The sequence below is a fragment of the Onychomys torridus genome, chromosome 6, assembly GCF_903995425.1.
Source record: "Onychomys torridus chromosome 6, mOncTor1.1, whole genome shotgun sequence".
In the NCBI taxonomy this organism is placed as follows: Eukaryota; Metazoa; Chordata; class Mammalia; order Rodentia; family Cricetidae; genus Onychomys; species Onychomys torridus.
Genome location: NC_050448.1, coordinates 34,778,491 through 34,803,643, shown reverse-complemented (window position 1 = coordinate 34,803,643; position 25,153 = coordinate 34,778,491). Strand labels below are relative to the sequence as shown.

General features: G+C 42.2%; 1 protein-coding gene across 5 annotated transcripts in view; it reads right to left on the bottom strand.

The window, feature by feature from the left end:
* Positions 1-25,153, bottom strand: part of Dclk1 (doublecortin like kinase 1) — a 297,316-nt gene that overhangs the window by 40,531 nt on the left and 231,632 nt on the right. For all 5 annotated transcript variants that reach the window (XM_036190697.1, XM_036190696.1, XM_036190695.1 and 2 more), the window contains 5 exons: positions 19,351-19,435; positions 16,769-16,877; positions 11,254-11,311; positions 10,705-10,824; positions 8,745-8,891 (listed from right to left, as the gene is read on the bottom strand). In XM_036190697.1, coding sequence (XP_036046590.1) covers positions 8,745-8,891; positions 10,705-10,824; positions 11,254-11,311; positions 16,769-16,877; positions 19,351-19,435 — 519 coding nt within the window. The remainder of the gene's footprint in view (positions 1-8,744; positions 8,892-10,704; positions 10,825-11,253; positions 11,312-16,768; positions 16,878-19,350; positions 19,436-25,153) is intronic.

Below are 25,153 nucleotides of genomic sequence, written 5' to 3'. Positions count from 1 at the left end.
TGTATCACCTAGCTTTATTCAAAAGTTTGACAAAACCAGATGTTGGAGGACCCAGTCTTCAGAGGCCTGTTGTGGTTCTGAATATGACTCTCTAATTTCCTCACAGGAGGAGGGTTACTAATGATTGCATTTTAATAGGAATTCTGTCTAACTGCATACAAATTATATTTAATATGGATGAACAATGTAGTTGAAACTAAGGAAAATGTAAAGACTGGGGTTCAACCCCCAGCATCGAAAAATAAAAAAAACCCAACAAGCAAAAGGAAAAGAAAACACAAAAATGCTACTTAAAAATAATGGAGGCATCCTTTAAATTATTAATACTTCCACAAACTGCATAACATTTAAATATATTGAAGCTATAATTTTCTATCCTTTTTATTTCTTTAATCACATACATGTGCAGCTCCCCCTGCTTTTTTTTTTTTTAATCATTGAAAACTGTGATTATCATGAGCACAAAGAGACTCAAGTTATACTCAGTCAGGACAGACAAAAGGCCAACTCTATGTAATTGGAAACATTTCAGGACATGAGTCCTCTACGAAGGCTTCAACAAAACGTTTTTGCAGGTGAATGAATACAAGTCCAGGCCTTTAGTTGGGAATTCTGTTTAACTTATAGGCAGGCCAGGCAGGAAACAAGGTGGCTGGGGGTTTTCCTCTGTCAACACTTTGGGAGAGGGATGGAGGAGAACGCAGTCTGTGTTTGCTCTCATCCAACGGGAGCGCCCCTTTCTTATGTGGCACATGGAAATTCTCACAAATGGGCTCAGTAGGAGTGCTGGCCACAACCAGAGGGCATGAATTCTTGTTGTTGATGTTTCGTTTTTTGAGACAGTTTCTTTGTATGGCTCTGGCTGTCCTGGAACTCGCTCTGTAGACCTGTCTGACCTGGAACTCACAGAGATCCACCTGCCTCTGCCTCCTGAGTGCTGGGATTAAAGGAGTGTGCCACCGCCACCATGCATATGTAATTAAAACTTTATTTAAGAGAAATCACAACTTGCTCAATTTATTTGTTTGTGGTGTATGCATGTGTTCAAGAACAACATATACTCCCCAAACTACCTCTACACAATATTTCTAGGGCAACCCTAGATTCACATGGAACCAAGGATTTAATTAAAGGTTCAAAAACATGAAGGTTGCTCACAAATTCCCATTTGATATGTTAAGCCTCGGTGTGGAAGAAATGGATCAGCCATTAAAAGCACTTTCTGTTTTTCCAAAGGACCCAAGTTCAATTCCTAGCATCCAGATTTTGTGGCTCAAAACTGTGGGTAACTCCAGCTCCAGGGCACCTGACATCCTTTTCTGACCCCTATGGGCACTGTGCTCATGTGAACACACGTACTTAAAAATAAAATTTATAGTTGCCCTTGAGTTTCCCAAAACAAAACACACACTTACCAAAAAATAGCAAGTCTCAGAATGAGTTCTAAGGGTTTGGTGGGGTGGGGGGGGGCAGCTCTCCATATCGTGACCATTTTTTCAGAAAGGGTGTTAAGCAGACTGTAAGCACAGACCCTGACAACCTAACCTACTGAGTCGGGCTCTGGTAGAGGGGGAACGTTTTGCCACAACTGCATGTTAGAGCCTCTATAAAACATGACCCACACGTTTAGCGGGAGCACATTAATTGTCAGCCAAAGAGCTCACAACATGAGGTATAATTTAACATTCATCCCAGGCCCCTTAAATACTATAGCTGTTCCCCCACATTTTAAACACCGAGGGGCTATTAAAAAGACGGGGATTAGTGCAAATTACCCAGCATGTATTGCTCTCACTGTTTTAACTAAGCAATAAAACTGTGTAATTGTACAACACTAATTGAATGCAGCTACACATAATCGTGGGCTGCCATATGTATCCTATTACCATAAAGACTGCCAGTGTTTGGTAAGCCATTCTTGTCACCATCACAGATGGCTGTAGTCAGAGGAGTTTATTATATGGGTTTATTATATGGCCATAAAGACATCTCATGATTTGACATACTAAATGTGTCAAATAACAACAATTATGAAAAAGGTTTCAATGAGAAGTCGAGGGCATGCCCTACCGGGGATCAATATACTGAAGGTTCAGCATAGAGATTTGGGGGATGCTGGTATTGGTTTTCCAAGGTGGTCTTATTTTTGTATCTTTTTGGGCTATCTGGAGTTTTGTGTTAGTTGTATCTTGTTGAACAGTAGGTATTTGGGCATTTGCTTACTTCCCTTGGATGGGAAGCTGAGACCACTTGGGAAAGTTTTTTTGAAAAAAAAAATTAATATAGACTCATAAAACTGCAGCAGTGACCATAAAATATGAAAACTCACAGATAACCTGAGCCTGGTCTAGTGGTTTCTGAGATTTTTCTTATGGGGGAGGAAAAGCTGACTGATAAACCAGATGTTTTGGAAGTCACACAGCTCTCAGAGTTGCTACAAATTCAAGGCTAGTCCTGCTGGAATGATGGCCAGTGGATCGTTAGTAACCACGGAAATAGTTTCACAGAGGGGCTCAGTAGGAACTAACAATGATTTCACCAAATAGACTTGACGAAGAAGCGTGAAATGGACAAAGCCATGAGAAGGGGTCAATTTACCTTTTATTATATATGGAGTCCCTCTAAAAAGAGGCTGATTTTCCTGAAGCCGTGGCATATGGCCCTCACAACGCTCCTTAAGAAATGGTTTGAATTTAAGTCTTTAATCCTTAAGAAGCAAAGGAGAGTAACACTTAAGTGGGGAATTATTTTGTAAAATGTACTTTATGACTATACTTATGTCTTAAGTTAGACTTCTTCGGTGGGGGGGAGCACTAAGGAGAATAAAAAAATTTATTCCCAGATGTCAAATATTTTAGAACCATGAGTTAAATAAAATAATGAACTTTGATAAGAACTTGATACAGGTCGGAAAGGAATATGCAGTGGGAGAGATTTCAATATAAAGAGAAATAAAATCCCCTGCCCAAGCAACACACTGGTGATATCCGGGAAGGGAAAGCCGTGAGCGGAAACCTCAGGAAACCCGATTCTCACTCCCAATTTAAATCATCATGAAGTTATCTAACAGGGTCCATGCAGCTGCAGGAGTACATTCCAGATCCTGTTAGGAATAGGATCCTAGGATTTTTGCCCAAACCAATGGAACTTAATATCACAGCAATTCTTAAAAAATTCATCAGATTTTAGTCACACAATTAATAGCCCATATATCATTGTAGAAAAAATATTAGGAAAGTCAGATCACTATAAATAAGAAATAACTGAACCCAGCTAGAGTCTTCACACTATGGGTGCGACTTCCAGAACTTTCCTTGCTCTTTTTCCATTTTTCAAGTACATATCCACTGGTGACATTCTGTCCATGGCCTGTAGACCACCTCTGACTGTATTCACTGTCTCTAACAATGCTAATAATACCACATCTAAATGGATTAGATGGCGATTGACAGTCTTGGGTTTGAGACAGAAGGACGTTCCTTATCTCTTGAGTCTAGTATTGTCTTGGGTGGAAACTAAGGGGTCACAGAATACAAACGGATCCTGGCCTTGGGGAAGACATCCATTGAGGACAGAGAGAAGGACTGGAGCACACATGCCACTCCATGAGCATTGTGGAGTCGCACGAGCATTTGAGCAGAGAGTCCTGAGAGAGAAGCAGATTCTCTGAGGAACTACCTTTATCTGCAGATCTCTATCTATATATGGATACCTCAATATCTATATCTAGATCATCTATATCTCCCTACAGAGTTAGGGAGAAAGATGGCTCTATGCATACACTTTTTTAAAAAGTTGAAGACAACCTGTTTACTTTTATATTATTAAAAAAAAACCCATTGATTTACTTAAATTTTTGCCAGTAAAGACTAAATTTTGTGAGGTGTATGTAGTTTTTTAAAGACCCATCAATTTCCTAAAAGAAACAGTAGTTGTGATGGGTGAGTTATATTTCCAGGGGACTTTACCATCTATTGGTCACCCCTAAAAACTTCATATATTAAAGCTGAGCTTATTTTCCTTTTTTAAAAAATATTTTTATTATTATTTGATAATTTCATGCATGTATATAATGCATTTTGATCAAACCTACCTCCCATTTTCTCTCCTTCCAATTCTTCTCCTGCCCAGCACCCGCTCTCCCCTGCCGACTCCATACATTCTGAGTTCACTTGGTGATGCCAGCATGTGCATGGGTGTGCAGGACAAGCTACTGCAACATTTAGCTTCTCAGGGCTGGCTTCACTGGATCAAACCGACTTTCCCTACTCCAGCAGCCATCAACTGCCAATAGCTCCTCAGGTAGGGGTGAGATTTCTTGAGCCCCTCCCCATGCATGCTGGGATTTTTGGCTGGCATGTTCAAGTGCAGGTCCTGTGTACACAGCCCCAGCCACTGTGTGTTCAAGTGTTCCATGGCCCTGCTGTGTCCAGCAAACAGCTTTTATTTTTGAAACAGTCCCTTTAATCATAATCTGTCTTGTTGGTTGCATGCATACTGGTCACATGCAGGAGTGAAGCTGGGGGATTACTGCCATCTCTGCCCTCAGAGAGTTTTATAGGGGAGACGAGGTGACTCCTTTGTGTAACTAAGGAGTTGAGAAGTGGCCTCACTCCATGATTGTCACATCCTCTCTGTCACCCATTTGTCCTCTATCTCTTTGATTATTATGTACCAGGTTTGATAACAAGTAAAGCAAATAGGAACATGGATCACATGGAGGAAAAATGTTAAAGTTGATGCAAAAGTCAATTTCTAAATTCTGTTCTTACTGGGTCAGTTGTCAGTTCTCACCTAAAGAGTAGCAGAACACACTGCAACAGGGGGGGCCACGTTTTCTCATTAAAACACTTTGACCTTATCAAACACAGATCGATCATTTACATGATCAGTACAGAGCTTTAAAGCTATGCTACATTTTAGTATTTGTTGCTGTTAGAGTTAAAAGTAAAACATGCCAGAATTCTGTATACCCAATTACACTACATAAAATGAAATCTGTACTTGACGATTATAAAAGTCACTATGCTAGCTACAAAACTCTCAATCAAACATTTAACTAGCAAAGGACTTGTTAACAATGCAACAGTTCAGAAGGATTTTGGGGTCTCTTAATGAAATAAAGCAGAATGTGGAGTGAGGGATTTGCATGTATTTGTTAAGTTTACTTGTAGGCAGTAAATACATTCTAAGTTTTATACTAATTTTACTGAGACACCTTTTGAAGATAATCTAAAGATCTATGTTTTGCCATAAAACAGAAAAACATTATAGATGGTGAATAGTAAAAATTTGAAGGCAATGCCAATAAAAGATGAAAGATGGCATTTTCTTATTTTCTTATGTACAATGTTACTGTGAGGCAGTTTTAATTTTTTTTTTTTTTTTTTTGCCACTAGTAAAAGGTATATAAAAAGGAAAGGACCTGACATAAAATCCTGGCGAAGGAGGCCTGGGGGGATTAAAGAGCTTTTTCAAGGTCACAGAACAGGACAGCACTAAAGCAGAGCTCCGTGGCTTTTGTAAATTCTAAGTATGTGAAGAAGTGGCCCCTATAATGGCTTGTTCCTATTCCCATGGAGAGCTCAACAGCATTTGGAATCAAGAGGGATCTCATTCGTAATTAGAAATGTCATCTTCATCCCCTAAATACGCTCTGCTTTCCTATTTGTTCTGTGATAGATTTATCCCTAAAAAAAAACCCTGCACCAACCACATCTCACAGCAAGAAGCCACTATGCTGGGGAAGTGAATCTATTCATTTTTCATGTAGATATTTGAAAGAATTGTGAATACCTGCAATAGTTTCCTTATATATTCCAAATCAAAGCAGAAAAGGGGAAGAAAAAGAGGAGAGAGTATACATACTTCCTTTCTGGTTCATTTAAGTTAAAGTATGTTCCAATGAGCACAGTATTTAAAAATATCCTGCAAATTATAATTAAAAAAAAAAAAGCAGTCTCACTGCTGTGTAACCATAGAAGGCATTTACAGACATAGACAATGGTCTGGTGAGGAACAAGTAAACAATGGATGCCCCAAAACTGCACTGTGAAGGGAAATGAAGCCTAACTTTCTGATCATTGAGGTTTGGAGCCTAGAGAAGTTACTTAACAAAGCCCTGCTTGTAAGTCTGTTCCCGTGAGGCAATGCTGTGTGAATCAGGATACAGGGGTAATGACTGTGGATGACAGAAAATTGCTGCAGTTTATGGAGGCAGCTATGCAGAGAGAATGTTTAGGCTGCTCAGAGATTTGGAATTTGAGGTGCAATTAAGTCAGACCTCTGCCATTTGACCTCAGCTGCTTGCATGAGCCAGCCGCTACAAGATTACCGACGTAATTGCAAAGAGCTAATTGTGTGCATATTTATTTCTTGAATGCCTGTCTTTTATGCTTGAATGTCAACTCCATGAAGGAATGTGTCTAGTTCCCTGGCATGGGACCTGGCCCGCAGTGGCACATGATTAGTCTCCTAACTCAGAGCACACTGCTGTCTAGGGCCTTTGTGAGTGCAGAATTCAGTTGAGATCTTGAGTTTTCTACTTGGATATTATATTATAACCTTGGGCAAGCCATTTAAATTCTAGGCACCCAGTTTCTTCACCTGTGAATTGGAGGAGTTAAAGAATCTACTCCACATGGTGGCGGTGGGGTTGAAACAAGATAATAGGTATTTGTAAAAGCTCCTAATGTGAGGCTGAACATGTGAGTGCCTCTCTCTAGGAGCAGACCTCCCTCATTAGCTTTTATTTGTGAAGTGGGAGTTAAGATACCCTTGAGATTTTAATTTTTTGAGACAGGGTCTCTGTGGTGATTGTGTGTATGCTCTAACAAATAAAGCTTGCCTGAAGATCAGAGGGCAAAGCCAGCCACTGGTTAGCCGTAGCAGCCGGGCAGTGGCGGCACACACCTTTAATCCCAGCACTTGGGATCTCATGTCTTTAATCTCAGCCCTAGGGAGGTTGAGACAGGAAGTGATGTGACAGGGCAGAGAAAGGAATGTAAGGCCGGAGGAGGAAGGAGCTCAGCTCTTTCAGATGAGGAGTGGGTGAGCTGAGAGGTGGCTGTGGCTTGTTCCCTTATCTCTCTGACCTTTCAGAATTTACCCCGATGTCTGGCTCTGGGTTCTTATTAAGACCAATTAGGTTTCATGCTACAGGTGTCACTATATAGCTTTGGCTGTCCTGGAACTCACAATCTAGACCAGGTTGGCCTCCAACTCCCAGAGATCTTCCTGCCTCTACCTCCCCAATGCTGACATTAAAAGTGTGTGCTACCACACCTGGCACTCATATGCAGTCTGATCCCCTCAGGCAGCTGGCTTGCAGTGTGTTTTTCTGTATCCCATCACCAGACATCAATTTCTGATTTAGTAGAGTTAAATTCAGGCCCAGAAATTGGCATTTTAAATATGCTCAGAAGTGGAACACAAAAGAGAAAAAAAGACCATCTTTGGGTGGATGGGAGAAATATCATTTTCAGTTTCTAGTCTGAAGAATCAGTAAAAATTATGCCACTCCATGTTTCCCAGTATAGCTCCTCCTACCTAGTTTCGGCTTCCATCTAGACTACCTGTACCGTCAGCAAGTAGACTAGAGAAGGAACCTCGTTTGCTGGCAAGGAGGACTCAGGGCAATTATAAACAGCAAAGCAAATAGTTAGAAAGAAAAGAAAGACATCAGGGCTTTGGGCTGTTATCTGCTTTGTTTTGTTTTAGACAGGGTCAAGTAGTACAGGCTGGTTTTAAACTCCCTAAATGGCCAAGGTTGGCTTTCAACATCTGGTCATTCCATTTTCCTATCTACAAAATGCTGGCGTTACCGGCTTGTACCACCATACCTGGCTTTATGCATTGCTGGAGATCAGAACCCAAGGCTTTTTGAATGCTAGGCAAACACATTACCAACTGAGCCGCATCCCACAGAACCCATTTTCTAAAATACCTTTTCCATGATTGTTTTTTGTGTTGAAGTGATAACATCTACTTCTTATAGTTCCTTTCTCTTTGGTTTTAGACTATATCATTAAGACACAGAGCTGGGATAGTAAAAGAAATCCTGGTGGGCAGGGACATGGCTCAGTCAATAAAGTGTTTGCTGTACAAGCATGAGGACCTGAGTCTGCATCCCCAGTACTTGCATAAAAGCCAGGCATGATGGTGCACGCCTGTAACCCCAGAACCAGGGAGGTAAAGACAGGTGGACAATTGGGTTTGCTGCTGGTTAGCTCAGACAGACTTGCTGAATCATTGAGGGTGGGCTCTGGATTAAGTGAGAGACCTTGTCACACAAAGTAAGGTGGAGGCTGGAAAGGAAGACTCTGGACACACACACATGGACCTCAGGTCATCACTCAATCACACCCACGTCTGTGCACACATGTGGATGCACACATGATCCCTCCCTTCCCTCCGCACACAAGGATTTCCTTTCTCTTCTATTAGAAGAATACTAGCACAGCCATGGAAATGATCCCATTCCCTATTTGGTCCTAGCCCATGATGTTAATGGCAGCCAGCTTTTGATTTTTTTTTTCAGAATGTTGTTCCCATTTTTAAGAAGTCAAATGTTCTTGAGGGTGTAAGAGCTCTCATAGATCACCTTAAAGAGAAATCGAGTACAGTAGAAATGAACCCAAGAAGCAAATAGTTAAAAAGAAAGAAGAGGGAAAAAAAGTGGGGGAATGTCCATTCATTAAGGAGAGTTTGGGTGTCAAGATGCCAGAGGATGGCTTTCCTCTTACCAGCAGGTTCTCTGGCTTGATGTCACGGTGGACGATGTTCAGGCTGTGCAGGTATTTGATGGCACTGGCCAGGTTGTACAGCATCCCACTGGCATCTCGCTCTGTGTATTTGCTAGTGGAAGTGATGGCATCAAAAAGGTCCCCACCCTGGAAGAGAGCAGCTGGCTGAGTTGGGTATTGACAGACGGACTGATGGGCTGCCTGTCGAGGGGACTGACAAACCGGAAAGGATATGAAGGATGGACTAGAATTTGGGGGCTCCTCGGGGCTTTCTCTGCTACTGCCTTTCAAAAGACCAAAGACTCTGGCGATTTCTCTCCTCCGTATGAAAGATATTGACATTTTATCCTAAGCTTAAAAAGAGCAGTGTCTAATCTCCAACAGCAGACATGTGGCTGTCTCCACAGCCCCTCACCAGGGAAGAGGAGGTGGAGCTGGCTTCCCTCTGAGAAGCCTCATGTTGAGGGACGCTGGTGACAGGTGCTACCTGCCACACACCAACTGCTAGTGAAGTGCAAATTCATAGTCCTAAAACTCCCCCAGAAAGACAGGTGCTTTCTGCAAACTTGATCCTTAACAGAATGTTCTCCTGCCTTTGAAATTATTAAGACACGTGCAAAACACTTGCTGTTTCTCTCTCGCTTTGACTTGCTACATTTAGCTCTCTTGGAGTGGGTGTTGAGCTTTCTTTTTCAATAATGTGTTTCTCTGTAAGGAATGGAAAATGGGACCCACAGCCTGTTCTGAAGACAAGAAAGACAAGGAGGGGGGAGGGGAAGACGGGGACACCACAGAAAGGTTTCTAGAACTATTGTTCTTCTGAATTTTTGTTTTCTGTGTTCCTTTATAATTTATCACTGCTTGATCAAACAATGGTTTGGGGCTCAACATTAGGTTGATCTTATTTGAAGTCCTATCAGGGAGTTTGGGTGTGCTTTACCAAAAGCATTTACATCATTCTTTAATATTGACTACGAAACAGCTGCGCCCAGAGCCCAAATGCATTCGTATGTCACTACATAGTGAGCAACTTAATTTCCCCTTTCAAAACAGTAAAAACAAAACATAGCCTTGGAGGCTGTCAGGTTTCAGGTTTCACAAACCACCCTGGCATCTCTGTCCCTGTGCAATTTCCTCCCTGGAAATTTCTCTCACCGTTGGGCAAGCAATGGTTCTTCCACAAACAAACCTAAACAAATGTTTTGTCTCTCTGCTTCTGTTTCTCAAAGATGGGGCTGTCACACAGGTAGGAAGTTTGTTTCTGAGCCATGGGAAGAGGTGGAATGTTCTCTGTGGTTTAGTTGAACCCCTCACCCTTAGACAACAGGACACGTGTGGCTGTATGTGAGAGCCTGCAAAGACCCAGGTGCTATCCTGGTCACCTAGGCTCCAGCCCCCAAGACAGTTCTTTCTGGCCCAGACAGGACACTTTCTCCCCTAGTTGAGACATCTTAGTTATGCAGAGAGAATTCACACAAAGGCTGTTCAGTGCACTGAAGGCGTTGCTGTAAACTGATCAGCTTACAGTTGGCAACTGGACTGAGATCTGTCCCCAGATGCATCATCAAATGTCTCTATTTCTCATTCCCAAATTTTACTTGGTCTCACCTTCCCCAAAAAATCAGCCTATAGTGAGCTGACCAATAAAAATAGGGAGGTTAATCATATTTTTAATAGCATACAGCAGGGCACCGGGAATGAGTTGAAGCCGTTGGTTTAAAGAGCCATGCTATGGTAAAATTCTATTCTGTGAGCTGGAGACAGTATAATTTACAAGGTGAGTAAAGTAGTGGTTAGATAATAAAATGTATCCATAAAAATTTAAACAAATAAAAGGACTGCTCTTTGTAAAATGACAGTTTAACATTTTTACCACAACATTAGCATGTTTTAGTTATCTCCAGCCTATAAGATGGCAATGGGAGTACTTTTTCTTTTAAAAGAAAAACAGAATACGCACCTTCACTAATTCCATGACGAGATACAGTTCAGTGGGCACATCCATCTCTTCGATCAAGAGAACAATGTTGGGGTGCTTCACCCTCCTTAAGATAGATACCTCGTTCTGGATCATGTGCTCCTGTGCAAGGGAGAAGCCATTTTAATAAGCTTGAAATGTATGAGGAACCAACTCAAAATAGGATGGCCACTTGAAGATAAGAGAGATGCACTTTGGTGAAATGTAACAGTATTCTGAAGACTCTAAAATAATTAAACTCAAGACCCATCATGACAACTACAACTTTCTAGAAAATGACAGAATGAATCTTAGATAACAAATACAAGGGAAGAAAATAAAGCAAGCAAAGATGAGGAGAAAAAATGAAATCAAATCATCCCAACTACTTTTATTCCAGGAATATGTATACAGTCATCCATCTTTCTAAGCACGTGTCACGCTGTTCCATCAGAATGCATCTCTTGGGCTGTACTGAGTTAAGAAGCCGGTTTCTGTTTCTCTCTACCCTTGAATGCTAGCTTCACAAGAGTAAATGCAATCGGTACGCACTTTGCCTCGACATTTGCTTTTCTTGATGATTTTCAGGGCATACTCCCGAGCAGTTGACCTGCAAATGGAAAATTGTTTAAATAAAACTTCATTTTTGGATCAACTGAGTCCTTTCCTTGGGAATTAATGTCTTGCTTGCAGGCCTCAGTGTTTCTGTTTTTTGAAAGGGCTGTCTGTTCTTTCTGTACAAAGAAGTCTGCAGATGTTTATAGGTTTACCCCATCTAAGGACAGTGAATGCGTTAGCACAGACAGATCTGGAGTTATGCAGCCATGCTTACACAGAAGACACTGCCATTGTGAGTGAGCCCCGAGGACTGCTGTCCCTTCTGTGGTCATGAGCAGGGGTGCAAAGCACATGTCTGCAATTGTCCTCTCTGCTACTCTTTTTTCTTTTTCTTTTTCTTTTTTTTCTCGAGACAGGGTTTCTCTGTGTAGCTTTGTGCCTTTCCTGGATCACACTCTGTAGACCAGGCTGGCCTCGAACTCACAAAGATCTGCCTGCCTCTGCCTCCTGAGTGCTGGAATTAAAGGCGTGCACTACCACTGCCTGGCTCTGCTACTCTTTTAATTATCCCCCACTCCTGCCACACACAGTGTCTCCCTGAAAAGCTGGCCTCAAACGGGTGATCCTCCTGCATCAGCTACCAGAGTGTTGGGAATCTAAGTGTGATCTATTGTGCGCAGTCAGTCTTTCTTGGGGTTCCGTCTCCACAAGAGTGACTATGACAGTTGTCTGAACAGCTCTCAGGTCCCCCCTGAGCTCTCCTGAGAAGTGGAACACACTCTGTAGACGTCCATTCAGTGTCAGAGACTGAAGGTGAATTTCTGGAGAACACCAGAGGGATGAGGCTCAAAGAGGCAAGAAAAGGATGAAACTGTTTCCGGAGCTTCCTGAGACCCACTGGGCCTTCTGTGGCTGTCAATCACAGGATGAAATGGAAAGGATGGTTAAAGTCAACTTACTTCCCCATAGCCACGTGCCAAGGACAAAATCATGCCTCGCAGACCCTGAGCTTCCTGTATAGCCCAGCCACGTGCCCGATGCGTGTGGGACAGAGGGGTTGGCCATGCTGTCACCTTTCTGTAAGTGTTAATACGAGCCAACATTTCTAAGATATTCGGACACCAAACCTGAGGGCATGGCTATTGTTAGAGGACACAACACACAGGAAATGCGCTAAACTACGGTCTCCAAAGCAAGCTTTCATTTCTGGCACAAGACTAGCAGATCCCAGCCTTTTCATTTACAGAGAGGAGTTACTTGTCTGGATCCACATGGCTGTGGCTGGAACGAGGCTGACGATGGAGCAATTTGAACAAGAGAATTTCAAATTCTTCGTATGGAATTTAATGGGATTCGCACTTGCATACTTAGAGCAAAGAAAATGGTTTTTCTATAGACTAATTTAGAGGCCACGTATTAAAATATCTAGTAACGTACTATTTCTAAAAATGCTTGTTACTGTACTTTCAGGACCCAGCAAAGAAAACACTCAGTAAACCTTACAGTATTATGATGAAATCTGGGGGGAAAAGCCAGAAGGTAATGACTTTGAAGCCTCCCTTCTCAACTCGAAGTCTTTTATAAACATGGCTGCTATGGAATCTGGGAAGGTGGAGTTTTTCTCTATAGGCAGGCAGACATCCTTGAGCTGGTGACAGGACTGTTTTCCAGAAGGCCAGGATCTTACATTCCGTCCCAAGCCTACCATGGAGGGGAAGATGGAATCAAGCATGGGTTGGGGGTCCTCAGGCCTTGTAAAAAGTATATGACACCTCTCTAGCTAGAACATTTTATAACACAAACATCCTACCAAATGTACTCACATCTTCTATCAGACAACACACCACAGAGGACCACTCCATTTAATATCACAACAGTTCTTTCTTGACATCTTAGAGGCAGAGCTGTAGTCATGTAATAATAACCCTTAATTACTGTCAGTATGCATTTAGAGGAGTAGCTAGTCTTTGAAAATGAGCCCCAAAGCAGGTATTAGTTCCAACTGTAAACCCTGAGGGTAAAATGCCAAGGTACAGTTTAACCAAAATAACAAACTTGATTTAAGGCACGGACAATAATTCTGGATGTCTGGCTTGCTGCTGACAACACAGGTCATTTGCTTCTCTCTTCCTGCTATTACATTCTGGTCCCATCATGGGGACTCTTTAGGCCATGGAAGAGCAGCAGCACCAGAGAATTACGTCTTTCTCCTTGTCTAGGGCAAATCAATTGGTAAGGTCCCCTTCCCATTAAATATGGCCTAAGGTTGGAGCCCAAGTGCAAGTTTTATAAAAAAAAAAATTCTAGCAGCATGGAGCAGTCACTTTCTTATTAGACTCAAGGCTGCTCCACAGAGAGTAGCCATGCTGGACAGTTATTAGGGCCAAGGACATGGGACAAGACAATAGCTAGGGAAGAACCTGCTACTTTTACTCTGCTAACGAGACGGTATTGCATGGACTCTGAATGGCTTCTCATCATGCCGGTCGATTAGAGCATACCTGACCCTTCATCCAAGAAGCCCCTTACTGCTGCAGGTGATTGACACTGGGACCCACAAGTCAAGGTGCTGAGAGTGACTCGGGTGCCCAGGCCTTAGACAGGGTATCATATCACACCTTCTTCCCAAAGGTCAGCCATCATTGTGGAAGAGGTAGTGGAGACTGTAAGAGCCAAAGGTGGTGAATGTCTACAAGGACATGAATGTACAGTAGCTGAGACAGTGCTCACAAGGCCCGAACAAGCTCAAGCTAGACAAAATTCCAGCATGGAGATGGGGAGAGTGCAGGAAGTTCCACCCCTAGCTGAGGAGCTATTGATAATTGATGGCTTCTGGGAGAAGGAGAGTTAGTGTTCTTTAAGGGTGTGCTCCTGGTAGTCCAGGATAATGGCCACGTACCTAAGAGCTCTTAGATGACATTAATATAATTCAATGGATTTAAAAACAAAATGAGGACATCACATTGGATGGGTGTGGAATGAGGGGATGGATCTGGGAGGAGATAGAGGAGATGGATGAGTATGATCAAAATACAAAGTATGGAATTCTCAAAGAATTTATAAAAATATTTAAAAAAAAAAAAAACCTCATTGGCTCAAATAGCAGTGTGCTAGCAAAAAATATGCTAGAAGGTCCACAGAAAAGAAGGCCCATGTCACCCTGTCACCCTGTCACTGTACCCACTGCAGAAAAACTGCCTGTGATGGCATGTTAATACAGGGGAGGAACATCTTTACCTATGTTGATACACACTTATCCCCCAAAACATAGCAGAATGTACCCACAAGCAGCATGTGCCATTCACAACATTCTTAGCTTGTGTTTATTTTCTTGGATCTCTGTAAAATATTAAAAAAATGTTTCATAATATCTCTGGAGAGAGAGGGCACTAGCCATATGTCCTTGCTCAGCAGGAGCTGGAGGCTGACACTTTCATAGCAATCTGGTATTTAGACTCTAAAGTTTCACGCAGTGAGCCTAAGATGTGAACTCATGCAAAATGAATACAAGCCAAGTGAGAAAGAAAGGAAGAAAGAAAGAAGAGAGAGAGAGAGAGAGAGAGAGAGAGAGAGAGAGAGAGAGAGAGAGAGAGAGGAATTTTGTATGGAGAAGTGGGAACTGTCTAGAGAAGGAAGACTGGGATCCTAGGACTGAGATACCATCCTGGTACAGGACCAGGGAGATCAACCAGTGTAACTTACCCCTGGGGCAACCTAAGAGATGATAAGTGCTGGCAAATGGTTAGGAAGCCCACAAAGAAAGACCATGCCAGTCTGCCCAAAGAGGAGCCTTCCTACTTAGAATGCCTTTCCTGATTTAATTTCGGCCTTATTGTTCACTGGAAAAGTGACTTTGGTGCAGGTAAGTTCCTTATGAGACTCTTGTGGGGAATCCTTTATTAGAAGCAGTTGGGTAGATAGATTTAGGTATGTGTTTGGGAACAAAGCTCTGGTCTACTCTGGTCTACGTGTTTAGTAGATGCCTGGCTTTGGATATTTAATGTCTTCAGTCTATCTTTTTATAAAATGGGAACAGCAATACTGACCTGATTGGATCAGGTCAATATAATTCAATGAGATACTATAATTTAAGGACCACAAATAGATAGATGCTCAGTTAATAGTGGTTGATGTGGTGTCAGGAAGGGTGGATGTCAAGGCGGTAACGGAATGTCTTCTGTATTTGGCAGCTGGGCAATTGAAGGCCGGCTTCCATCTGTAGGGGCTGGGGACTATGGGAGAGGAGAAAGGTGGACTGACAGCATCAGCAGGGGAGGTTTCCATGCCACTGACTACTGTGACTCTGCCTCATGCAGAGCAAGTGCCACAGTTGGCTGCTATACCACTGTGAGTATCCCAGCCCAGCTGGAAAACCAAGAGGAGTGAGATCTGAGAGCTACTGTGTGAGGGTTAGCTAGTGGGGGCTTCGCTGCCTTGAATGAAGAAGGCGTGCTGGGGTCCCACTTCTAGGCGGATGCTGGTTCAGCTAAATCCTGGTGGTGCAGGATGCCCTAGGCAGACCTCCAGTTCGAAGTGGCTCAGATCCAGGCTCTTCTGCGCTACAGCTGCCTGGCCCACGGTGTCCTCTCAAAGTAGTGGTATGGCACAGGGCAGGGGCACTTACACAGGCCTCAGGAACCTGAGGAATGTTCAGCTCAGTGGGAATAAGGGGGCTGGGGGAGGAGAGCAGGGAAACAGATGTTTCATTCAAGCCAACCCCCAGAGAACCAGAGGGATCCCCTCAAGGGATGAGCTAAATGCCCCCAGCACAGCTCTGAGAAGATGCTAGCTGTCCAGATCCCGAACACAGGCAACTGCCCAGGACAGAACTCTAAGTGTGACACTGAGCTGAGGTTTTGAGGTCACTTCCCTAAGGGCTGACACTATTTGCCATCACTTGTCTGCCTGGTGTCCACCAGCTACTGTCATTAAGAACCTTTGCATAAGTTGGGCATGGGTAAATGCCTGTAATCCTAACACTCGGAAGGCAGAGGCAGGAGGATGCTGAGTTTGAGGACAGTTTGAAAGGACCTTGACGCTAAACCCACAGGGTCTGTAGATACTTTCACAGATCAAGTACCATTTTTGTAGATTTGGCACACATGTGTTTTCAAATCTTTCAAGGTTATTGTCATGAATAATTTTTATTTTGGTATATATTAGAGATCAAACTCTATAAAAGAACATTCTTGAGGAGAAGTATAGGAGGAAGTCTTCAAAATAACTTCTCAAGAAAAATAATATAAAAATATTACTTGACAGACCTGGGAAGCTTTTCTAGATACACTAAATAAAAATCAAAGCCTTTCTACCTTAGATAGCATCCCAGGAATTATTACATTTTTACAGTCTGTTTTTAGGTGGCTTTTGTTTATTATTTTTTTATTCTTTGTGTCTCTGGGGTTGAGACATTAACTTAATCCATATGTGTCTCTGTCTGAAAATAGAGACTGGGTCATGGAAACCACGGAGGCCAAGTGTTTCCTTGAACAGACAGTCCTTTGCTTACCTCTCTATGCATTCCTTGACAACAGCGAAATTTCCATCCCCTATTGTTCTCCCAACTTTGTATCGCTCTGTTATTGTGGCAGGAATCTGGAAGCCCTCCTCAGACTCTTCTGAAAGAATTATTAGTGTGTTTTTATTGATAGGGAAGGAGGCACAGACTACAAAAGATACATTTCTAAGAATCACCTCACAGACTGGAATCAATTCAGAAGCACTGTGGGCAGCCCCCTCCCTTGCAGGCTCATACAGACTGGACAGTTTTTAACTAAGGCAAATGATTAATTAAAAAGAATACCTATTGGGCCCACCTGGACCAATATCATTGCAACTTATGTTTTCTGCTTCAGTGGGGATTCAGAGGAGGAAATTCTGCATTTTGAAGTTCATGCTAATTTGATCAATAGCCCTCATTGAATACCCATCGTATTCAGAGAAATGACATTATTATGTACAGGGTAGAGAAAAGCATTTCTGGAGGGATGCTGAGCAGCTTGACATTGTACAAGCATGAAAAGGTCCTGCTGTTTGGACATTGAGCTTGACTCCATCCTAAAATGGATATCTCTGCAAAATTCCTTATGCACTAAGGGTTGCTGGCCACCCCTCCCTAGTATCAATGAGCAGATTTTAGACAAATGTTCTCACCAAGGAACCTGCATGGCAGATGTCCAGTTTAAACCCTGATATCTATTATGTCTGCAGGCAGAACAGTTTTTGTAATAACGTAGCATATTCTCCCTCTGAAAATGTATTTTGAAATATTTTACAAATGCCTAATAATGCTTTAAATAGCCAAGGCTATAAAATTAAATAAGCCATGCTTGGGTCACATAAATATGATGCATCACCTTTAACATGTCAAGGGTATAAAAAGCCTTTTAAATCTGGGCTGTAAAATGTACATGTTTTAAAGTTATAAATCCCAGCTTTCCCCCAAGCTACCCACGTGCAAAATGGCACAGGAGCCTGGTGAGCTTCCTAACTGTGCTCTCCTCCTGGCCTGTCCTCATACACTTAGGTTTCCCCCTCAAAATAAATTTGGGTGTGAATGGGGTTTCTGGTAAGTTTTGTAGTGTGTACTGCATGTGTGGTGCAGGGGAAGAATGAATGGGAAGTCGCCCGAGACTCTTTGTGCTGGCCTCACAGGGCTCAGACTACACAACCCAGCGGCCTTTTCTAGAAAGTAAAGTCAAAGAACAGGGCAATTGGCTCTCACAGACCCTGTGCCTCTTCAGGGCTTCCACGCTGTGGATGGCACTTCCCTCCTGGATCACAGGAAGCTACTTTGGCAGTGCCCAGAATAAACTGAGGGCCACAGTCAGTGCTTTGTCCCTTAGCCCACCTAGGAGAGAGTTATGATTTTGCCCATGTTTAAAAGACTCAACCTGGGATTTTCATCTTCTCCTTGAGGAGGGGAGGAAATGGTTGTGGGTTATCTGAATTTACAAACCATCTGCCAGATGACAGGGTCCTAGGACTCTGTACCTGGATAATATAGTAGTTATCCATGGCCTCTGGGATAATTGTAATCCTACAGATGGGGTCACCTGTCCTCTCTTCCAGTGGAAACATTCACTGGGACACCCATCCAAGATACAACATTTGGGGGTTTTCTACCAACTATTGATAAAGGATCCGGTCCCTCTAGACTCAGCCTAGGTTTAGTCAAGGACCATTACATTTCACTGGTGAACACAGCACACTGGAATAAAGGAGCCTCCTAGATGGCTAGACTACAGTTTCAACACATGCAAAAATGTCTGCTGTAACCATGGTAAGAAGCAAACGATTCCCACGTGAGTCATGTGTCTTACTTAATGTAAGAGAATCCCTTAGAGGGTGCATTCTTGGGAAAACATCAAGTCACATCATCAAGCAGAGGAACTTATTCTTAACAGTGGCTTAATCTCAATACTCTTCCTTTTCCAAATTATTTCCCCTCATTGATTTGAGCCCGAGGACAGCCCCAGGAGGGTGGAAATGGTGACATTTAATAATTTGAATTCCTATAAAGGGGAACTAAGACAGGAGAGAGAACTAAAGAGGCTTGTTCCACACCATCCAGCCAGTTAGCAAAAAGTCAACTCTGCAATCCAGATGCTTTCTTACATCGCAGAGAAATTCTAATGCACATTAGTTTAAGGGACAAGCAGTATGTCTTTGCCGTTACCAGCAGTGGCTTCTTTCTGTGAAGTTATAGTTTGACCAATTGAATTCCCTTAAGTTGGAGCCCACCTACAGGTGCTCGGACACAAGACACAGTTGTCACTTACAAAAAGGGAGTAGAGCTTGGAGCACACAGACAGGCAATAGCTGGTCTTCCTAGGTATCACACACCCACATAGGATGTGAAATGTGAAAGCACTCAGTCCAGCCAACTTCCCTTTCCCAGTCTCAGTCTCAGACAGAGGGTGCTAACGCCCGTAGGAGTCACCCACTCTTGTCCCCAATGACACCCCGCCCCCCACGAGCTGCTGGAGTTTGGCTACTCATTGTGTTTGAGATGTTATAGTTTTCACAGTAAACTTAGCTAACTCCTCCTCCATCCGCCCTGCAAGCTGTGCTTTTTCCCAAGCTCATCACCTTCCCCAGGGCCGTCATTCTCATCCATTGAGCTGCAGACTTTCGTAGATGAAAGTGAAGTAGAGGAGCCGCCATGCTGAGAAATCTGTAAGGGAACAGGAACAGAATAAAAAAAAAAAAACTTGGGTCAGAGTGACAGAGCCTCCACACACCATACCCAGCCCAGGATCTCAGGAGCTAGTGTTGCCCCTCCCAGGGAGGAACTGGTCTTCAAACTTGGGAAAGGAGATCTTGAGAATATCCAAGGAAGGTCATAAATCCTGCCCTCGCTATTAACCAGTAAGAGTTTGTATTGACTGGGAATTGTTGGAAACCTGGATGCCCATGACTCCTCTCAAAATTAGCATCCTTGAGCTCCAGTCTGCCAGATTTTAGGCACCTCACTTCTGTCTTCTAGTCTATGCTGAGAGTCTCAAATGTGGTGCCGTTCTGGCTTTATTTCTATTTTTACAATAACAAAAAAAAAAGGCAAATAACTCAGCTTTAGTAAAACTTTAAGAGAAAAGTAGAAGACTGGATTTGCCACTCTCACTTTGAGATAAAGACACACAGTAAATAGGAGGCCAGCTATTATCTCTCATACATAATCTGTCTGAGAGAAAGGCAAGAATGAAAGCCTAGGCCAGAAGAGTCTCCTGTAATCTAGATGGATTTTGACCCAAGACCCATGAGAGCAAACAGGGTATTGACTCCATTAGAGGGAAAATATTCAATATCACAACTGGCTGGGAAGAGTATTCGACAAGGGACGCTTCCGTCTCTGCCCCTACTTCTGGAGAAAACAGCTTGCACACAGTTATGCTATTTCTAAATAGTGAACACAGCTCATCCTTCTGTTCCCCTGGGTTTATCCACTTGGTTGGCCTGATGGGAGCAGGAGGCGGTGAGGGGGCGGCATTGGCTCATGGTGCCGGCTGTCTGTGGAGCAGAGAGAAGGGAGAGTGGCTGTAGTTGCATTGATCACGAAGTGGTGAGGAGAAGCTAACATGACCTACATTTCCTCTGCTTACCCGTCTCCCATTCAACCTCCACCCCATTCCAGCCAGCTAGAGCTGAGCACAAAGAGGCAAGAGAAGTTGTATGTGGCTCATACCCAACAGCCTCCTGCACAGAAACCCCAAATACCTGCTTCTTCATAAAACAGATTTATGTGGTTGGGGATATACCATCTAACCATTCCAGGGCCATCCCAGGCAAGCACCACAGAACATTTCCTGAGTGATAAAGGGACAGAGATGGATATATCCCATTGGTGAGTTCATTGATGTTGACAATTGACAAGCTTAGAATGAAAATTATACTAATAATGATACTTCTGCTTCCTTATAGGACATTTCAGACATTTTGATATTACTTGATATGCCTTGTACTTCCCTGTATCACAAAAATCTTTTCCCAATAAGCTTGGTGATTCGAGTCGTTTTCCCATATTCTCTCAGCTAGCCTCCCTTTAACTAGGAACATCATATATTCAAAGATTCTGATTTCCAAACTACAGAATCACAGCCCACCATGTCGAAGGCACAGTAAACGTATCAGCTTCGAAGCCATGCTTTACTGATCTCCAAGAATGCCTGTTTGCAAAAACTTTATACTTATAATATCTGCATGGAATGCTGAGACAAGGCAGGTTTATTATTTCACTCCCTGGTAAAAATAAACATTAACATGACCACACTAGAGGGGAAGGTGTGTGATTTCCAGAACAGTGAGATGATCTTCTGCATCATTCCAAATGCAATGATGATTCAGGCAGAAACATGAGAAATAAAATGGATAGGCTGGAGAACTTCTCTTCCGGGCTGTCTAGCCCTTAGGTTTCTTCTCTCAGCATCACAAATAATGTTCCATAACATAGGTATATCATGGTTTGGAGGTGGCAGATGCTGCCTTGTCATGGGGTATTCCAGATTTTACAGTCCAAAGACATTCTTTCCTCAAGCACCCAAGTTAATAGATAATAGTGTGTTTGTTTGCAAAGATACCACAGTCTATATACTCAGTTAAAAAGGCTGCTTCAATTAATAAGGCCAAAATGTGTAGCATTCTATAAACTAGCTGTGTATTATTCAGTAAACTGTCTTATTGACTAATGAAGTGCGTTTTCAACAGAGCAGCAAATGTCTGCTGCCATGGACGCCTGCCACAGTGCCAGCTGTGTTTGTCCTATCGGATGAATAAAAGTCCCCCAAGATTTCTAAGCCCAGTTCATTTAGCATTTAAGAGTAGGCTCAACACAAGTATGCTGATATCTACAACTGCTTTGGCTTTTTCAACTCTAAATCTGTGTTTTTGAAAATGTAGCCCATGCCATTTCAAATTCCTTGCTGGTTGAGTCTAGTAGATGATTGGTGGTTTTAAGAGAAAAGCTTAATAATGTATAAAGAGGGTATTCTGGGAATGGAAAGTTCTAGTTTTCTTTATTATTCTCAAGTACAGTAAAATAAATCTATTGAGCTTCTAAGGGCATGATCTCTTCTCTCTCCAAAGAAGTAAGAAGCTGAACACTACACACTTTTCAATGGCATGGGCCCCTCACAGACTCAGAGAACTTCAGGAGCTGAACTGGACCTTAAATGTGATCCTTCCCACCCCATTTCCACCCAGAGATCAAACTCCCCACTACAGAAAGGTGCAGCCAGTGCTGTGGATATTTTCTATTCATCATTTTTATTTGCTCATTTCTAGAGTTAACCAGTATGAGAATGGAATCCATTCCCACAAGACAGACTTCAGAGTTTTGGAAACTAGCAGGACTTCCTCTGAGCCTCCTTTCTCAATTTGTACATGCCCATATTTCCTTGTTCATCATGTGATAAAGATCTGTGATTCTCCCACCTCCTGGAGGCATGCCAGAGCTGTCAATTCTCTTTACACCCAGTACTCAAAACTGAAAGCCACCATCTAAATGTGGTCAACCAGCACTGGACCTTCTTTTTCCTGCATAGAAAATTAATTCACTTCAAGATCACTTCTCTGTAGTGCCCCATTTTAACAATTTACCAACCTCACAGGTGAACCCATTTCCCTATTTGAGAGGTTTGTTTTATGGACCAAGTGCTGAGACTTTATTTATGTTAAATGCCATCCTTAATGATATTCATTTATTTCATATTTTTTCCTAGACTGTTAATTTTTGCATTCTGGTTCTGCCATCCCACTTTCCCTTTCCCTCCCTTCTCCCACCCCAGCAATCTGCATGGCTCTCTGTGGGAGTTGTTATTAATCTGCCTAGGTATGCTTAGACACTTAAGTCTCTCCTGGAACGTTGTGAATTGTATTTGCATGTTTGGCTTGAAAACGGTAATGAGCACATACAATGAGCGCTTTAGAAGTGACCTAATGAAATCTGCCAGTCCCTCAGATGGACTGACAGACACCGAAGAGAACAACTGCTTCTCAATGAAGTTACTCTACCTACTTTATTGTAAGCGGACAAATCACTGGAGAAGGTCCATGCTGGTCAGGTTTTATGTTGATTTCAGTTAGTTTGCTAATTCGGAGGTATCTGGGCCTATAGTACAAAACACGCAGTTACTTTACTTTAGAATTTAACACAATTAGCTGCCTGGACATTAGGTGCCATGACATTTGAGATGTCATCGCCTCCCCACAGATTTAATGAGAACCATTTGGGCAGGTTGCTGACACCTGGAGGCTTTTACAGAACACCTCCATAAAAGCGCTGCCCTGCACAGTAAGAACACGCCCCAAGCACAATGATTTAGCCTGGGATCACATAACAGATGGGGACGGACGTTGCATACTTTTTGATGTAAGTGAGAAAGCTGAGCTAACAGCTCTAACCACATTTTACCAAGATGTATCTGACGACTCTGCTGTCAAAGAAACAGTTCATTTTTAAATGTTATGAGTTACTTATGCCATTTGTATGAATGTTGTCACTCAGCCAGGGTCCACACTGCATCAAGATTTGGAAAATATCCAATTGATACAGTTGACTCAAGCAGAGTAGACAAATCTATCACATAACCCAGCTTTGGCTGGAGAATGGTACTATCTCCAGATTCTGCTTTGGCATATAGTTATGTTTTGCTGGTGTGGAAAGGGGCTAAAAAGAACCAAGAAACCCAGCGCTCACCCTTGTTTGAGTTCTGAATTAGCTTTATAAAGGAAATATAAGAAATAAATGCTTCACAGACTAACCACTGTCTGAATAATCTTGATGGTGTGTCTACAGAGAGTTTCAAGACAACCCAACAGAGCAAAAGAAAAAATAATGTTTGTGTAGGGCCCTGGAGACTAATAAGAGTTGGTGTGATATAGAAAAGCCACACATTTCTTTACTTCCCAAGTGGTTATAGAACAGAAGGCTGAGAGCACCAATCTGCAATGACCAACAGAAGCCCACTCTTTGAAATAAGGCAGACTCTGTCTACAGTATTGATAAGGTGTTCTTCCTAAATTAACTCTATGAAATACACAGTCCAATTAAAAACCAAGAATACATGTTTGACTATTTAAAACTCATAAAGATTCAATCAGATTGTTTAAAAGACCGGAAAACTATTACTCAGGAAATTGGTTTGTTCATAGAAGGGGCACATGAAAATGGTGATCTTGGATTATATATTTGCTAGAGAGACCATGGGAGCTAAGATTTCAAAACTGAATGAATTCATTTACAATACAGTCTCTGGTGGATCAGGTCCTCTCCTTTGCTTCTGTTTAAAACCAGAATGCTCAGGCAAAGCTCCCCACACCTGCCATGTGAGCCAGTTGTCCAGAATCCATCACGCTGGATCGCTCAGTCCCTCCACTCACTCTTCCCAAACCCACAGCTTGGAAGGGGTTAAGGACATCATCTTCTATACCTCATGGATTAGAGGCACTCTCTTAGGAACCGTCTCCTCGAGTACGGTTTTCAGTCTTTAATGAGGAGAACTCGCTACTCTTCCAGGCACCTACTTTGTTTAAATTTAAATTAAATAGAGTTAAATCTCTGTTCCATGAAGTATAAATGCACTTTGGAATTGTATAAATTTGGAAAATTCCCTCTAGTTGTACCATTGTAGCTATAGATGCTGAATAAATTTATCATGGAAGCAAGAAAGAGAGAAAATTATAGTCAATTAATATTAAGCTCAACAGAAATCTAGTAAAAGTGTTAGATCTAAAACTGTAATGATGATCTCTTTTATAATTTTTTAAAGATTTGTTTATCTTATGTATATGAGTGTTCTAGCAACTTAATGCCAGAAGGGGCATCAGATCTCACTAGAAATGGTTGTGAGCCACCATGTGGTTGCTGGGAATTGAACTCAGGACCTCTGGAAGAGCAGTTAATGCTCTTAACCGCTAAGCCATCTCTCCAGCCCTGGTCACTTATAACTTTAATGTAAGGTATATCTTGTAACTTGAGTAAAATTTTCTATTCTTTAGACTGTACTATGAATTATACACACACACACACACACACACACACACACACACACACATATATGTGCATATATATATATATATATATTTCTAAGATAAAGTTGAGGTATCAAGTGTTTTTATCATTAGTTAACTGTAAATTATTGAATATATTTAGCCAATGTTTTAAAAAACAAATAGCCTGTATACATACACATATATACCCATATACATCTTCTTACTGAAAATTCTATGACCTTGGGACAAAGGTCATTAAGCCCAGGAGAAAGCTAATATGATTTTTTTTTTAGTGCATTTTAATCCCCACCCCCAGAAAGTTGCCAATTTGTCTGACAAATTCACCCTTAAGGCAACCCTGAGAGGAACATATACTGCTAATTACAATGCAGCCCTTGGAAACAGC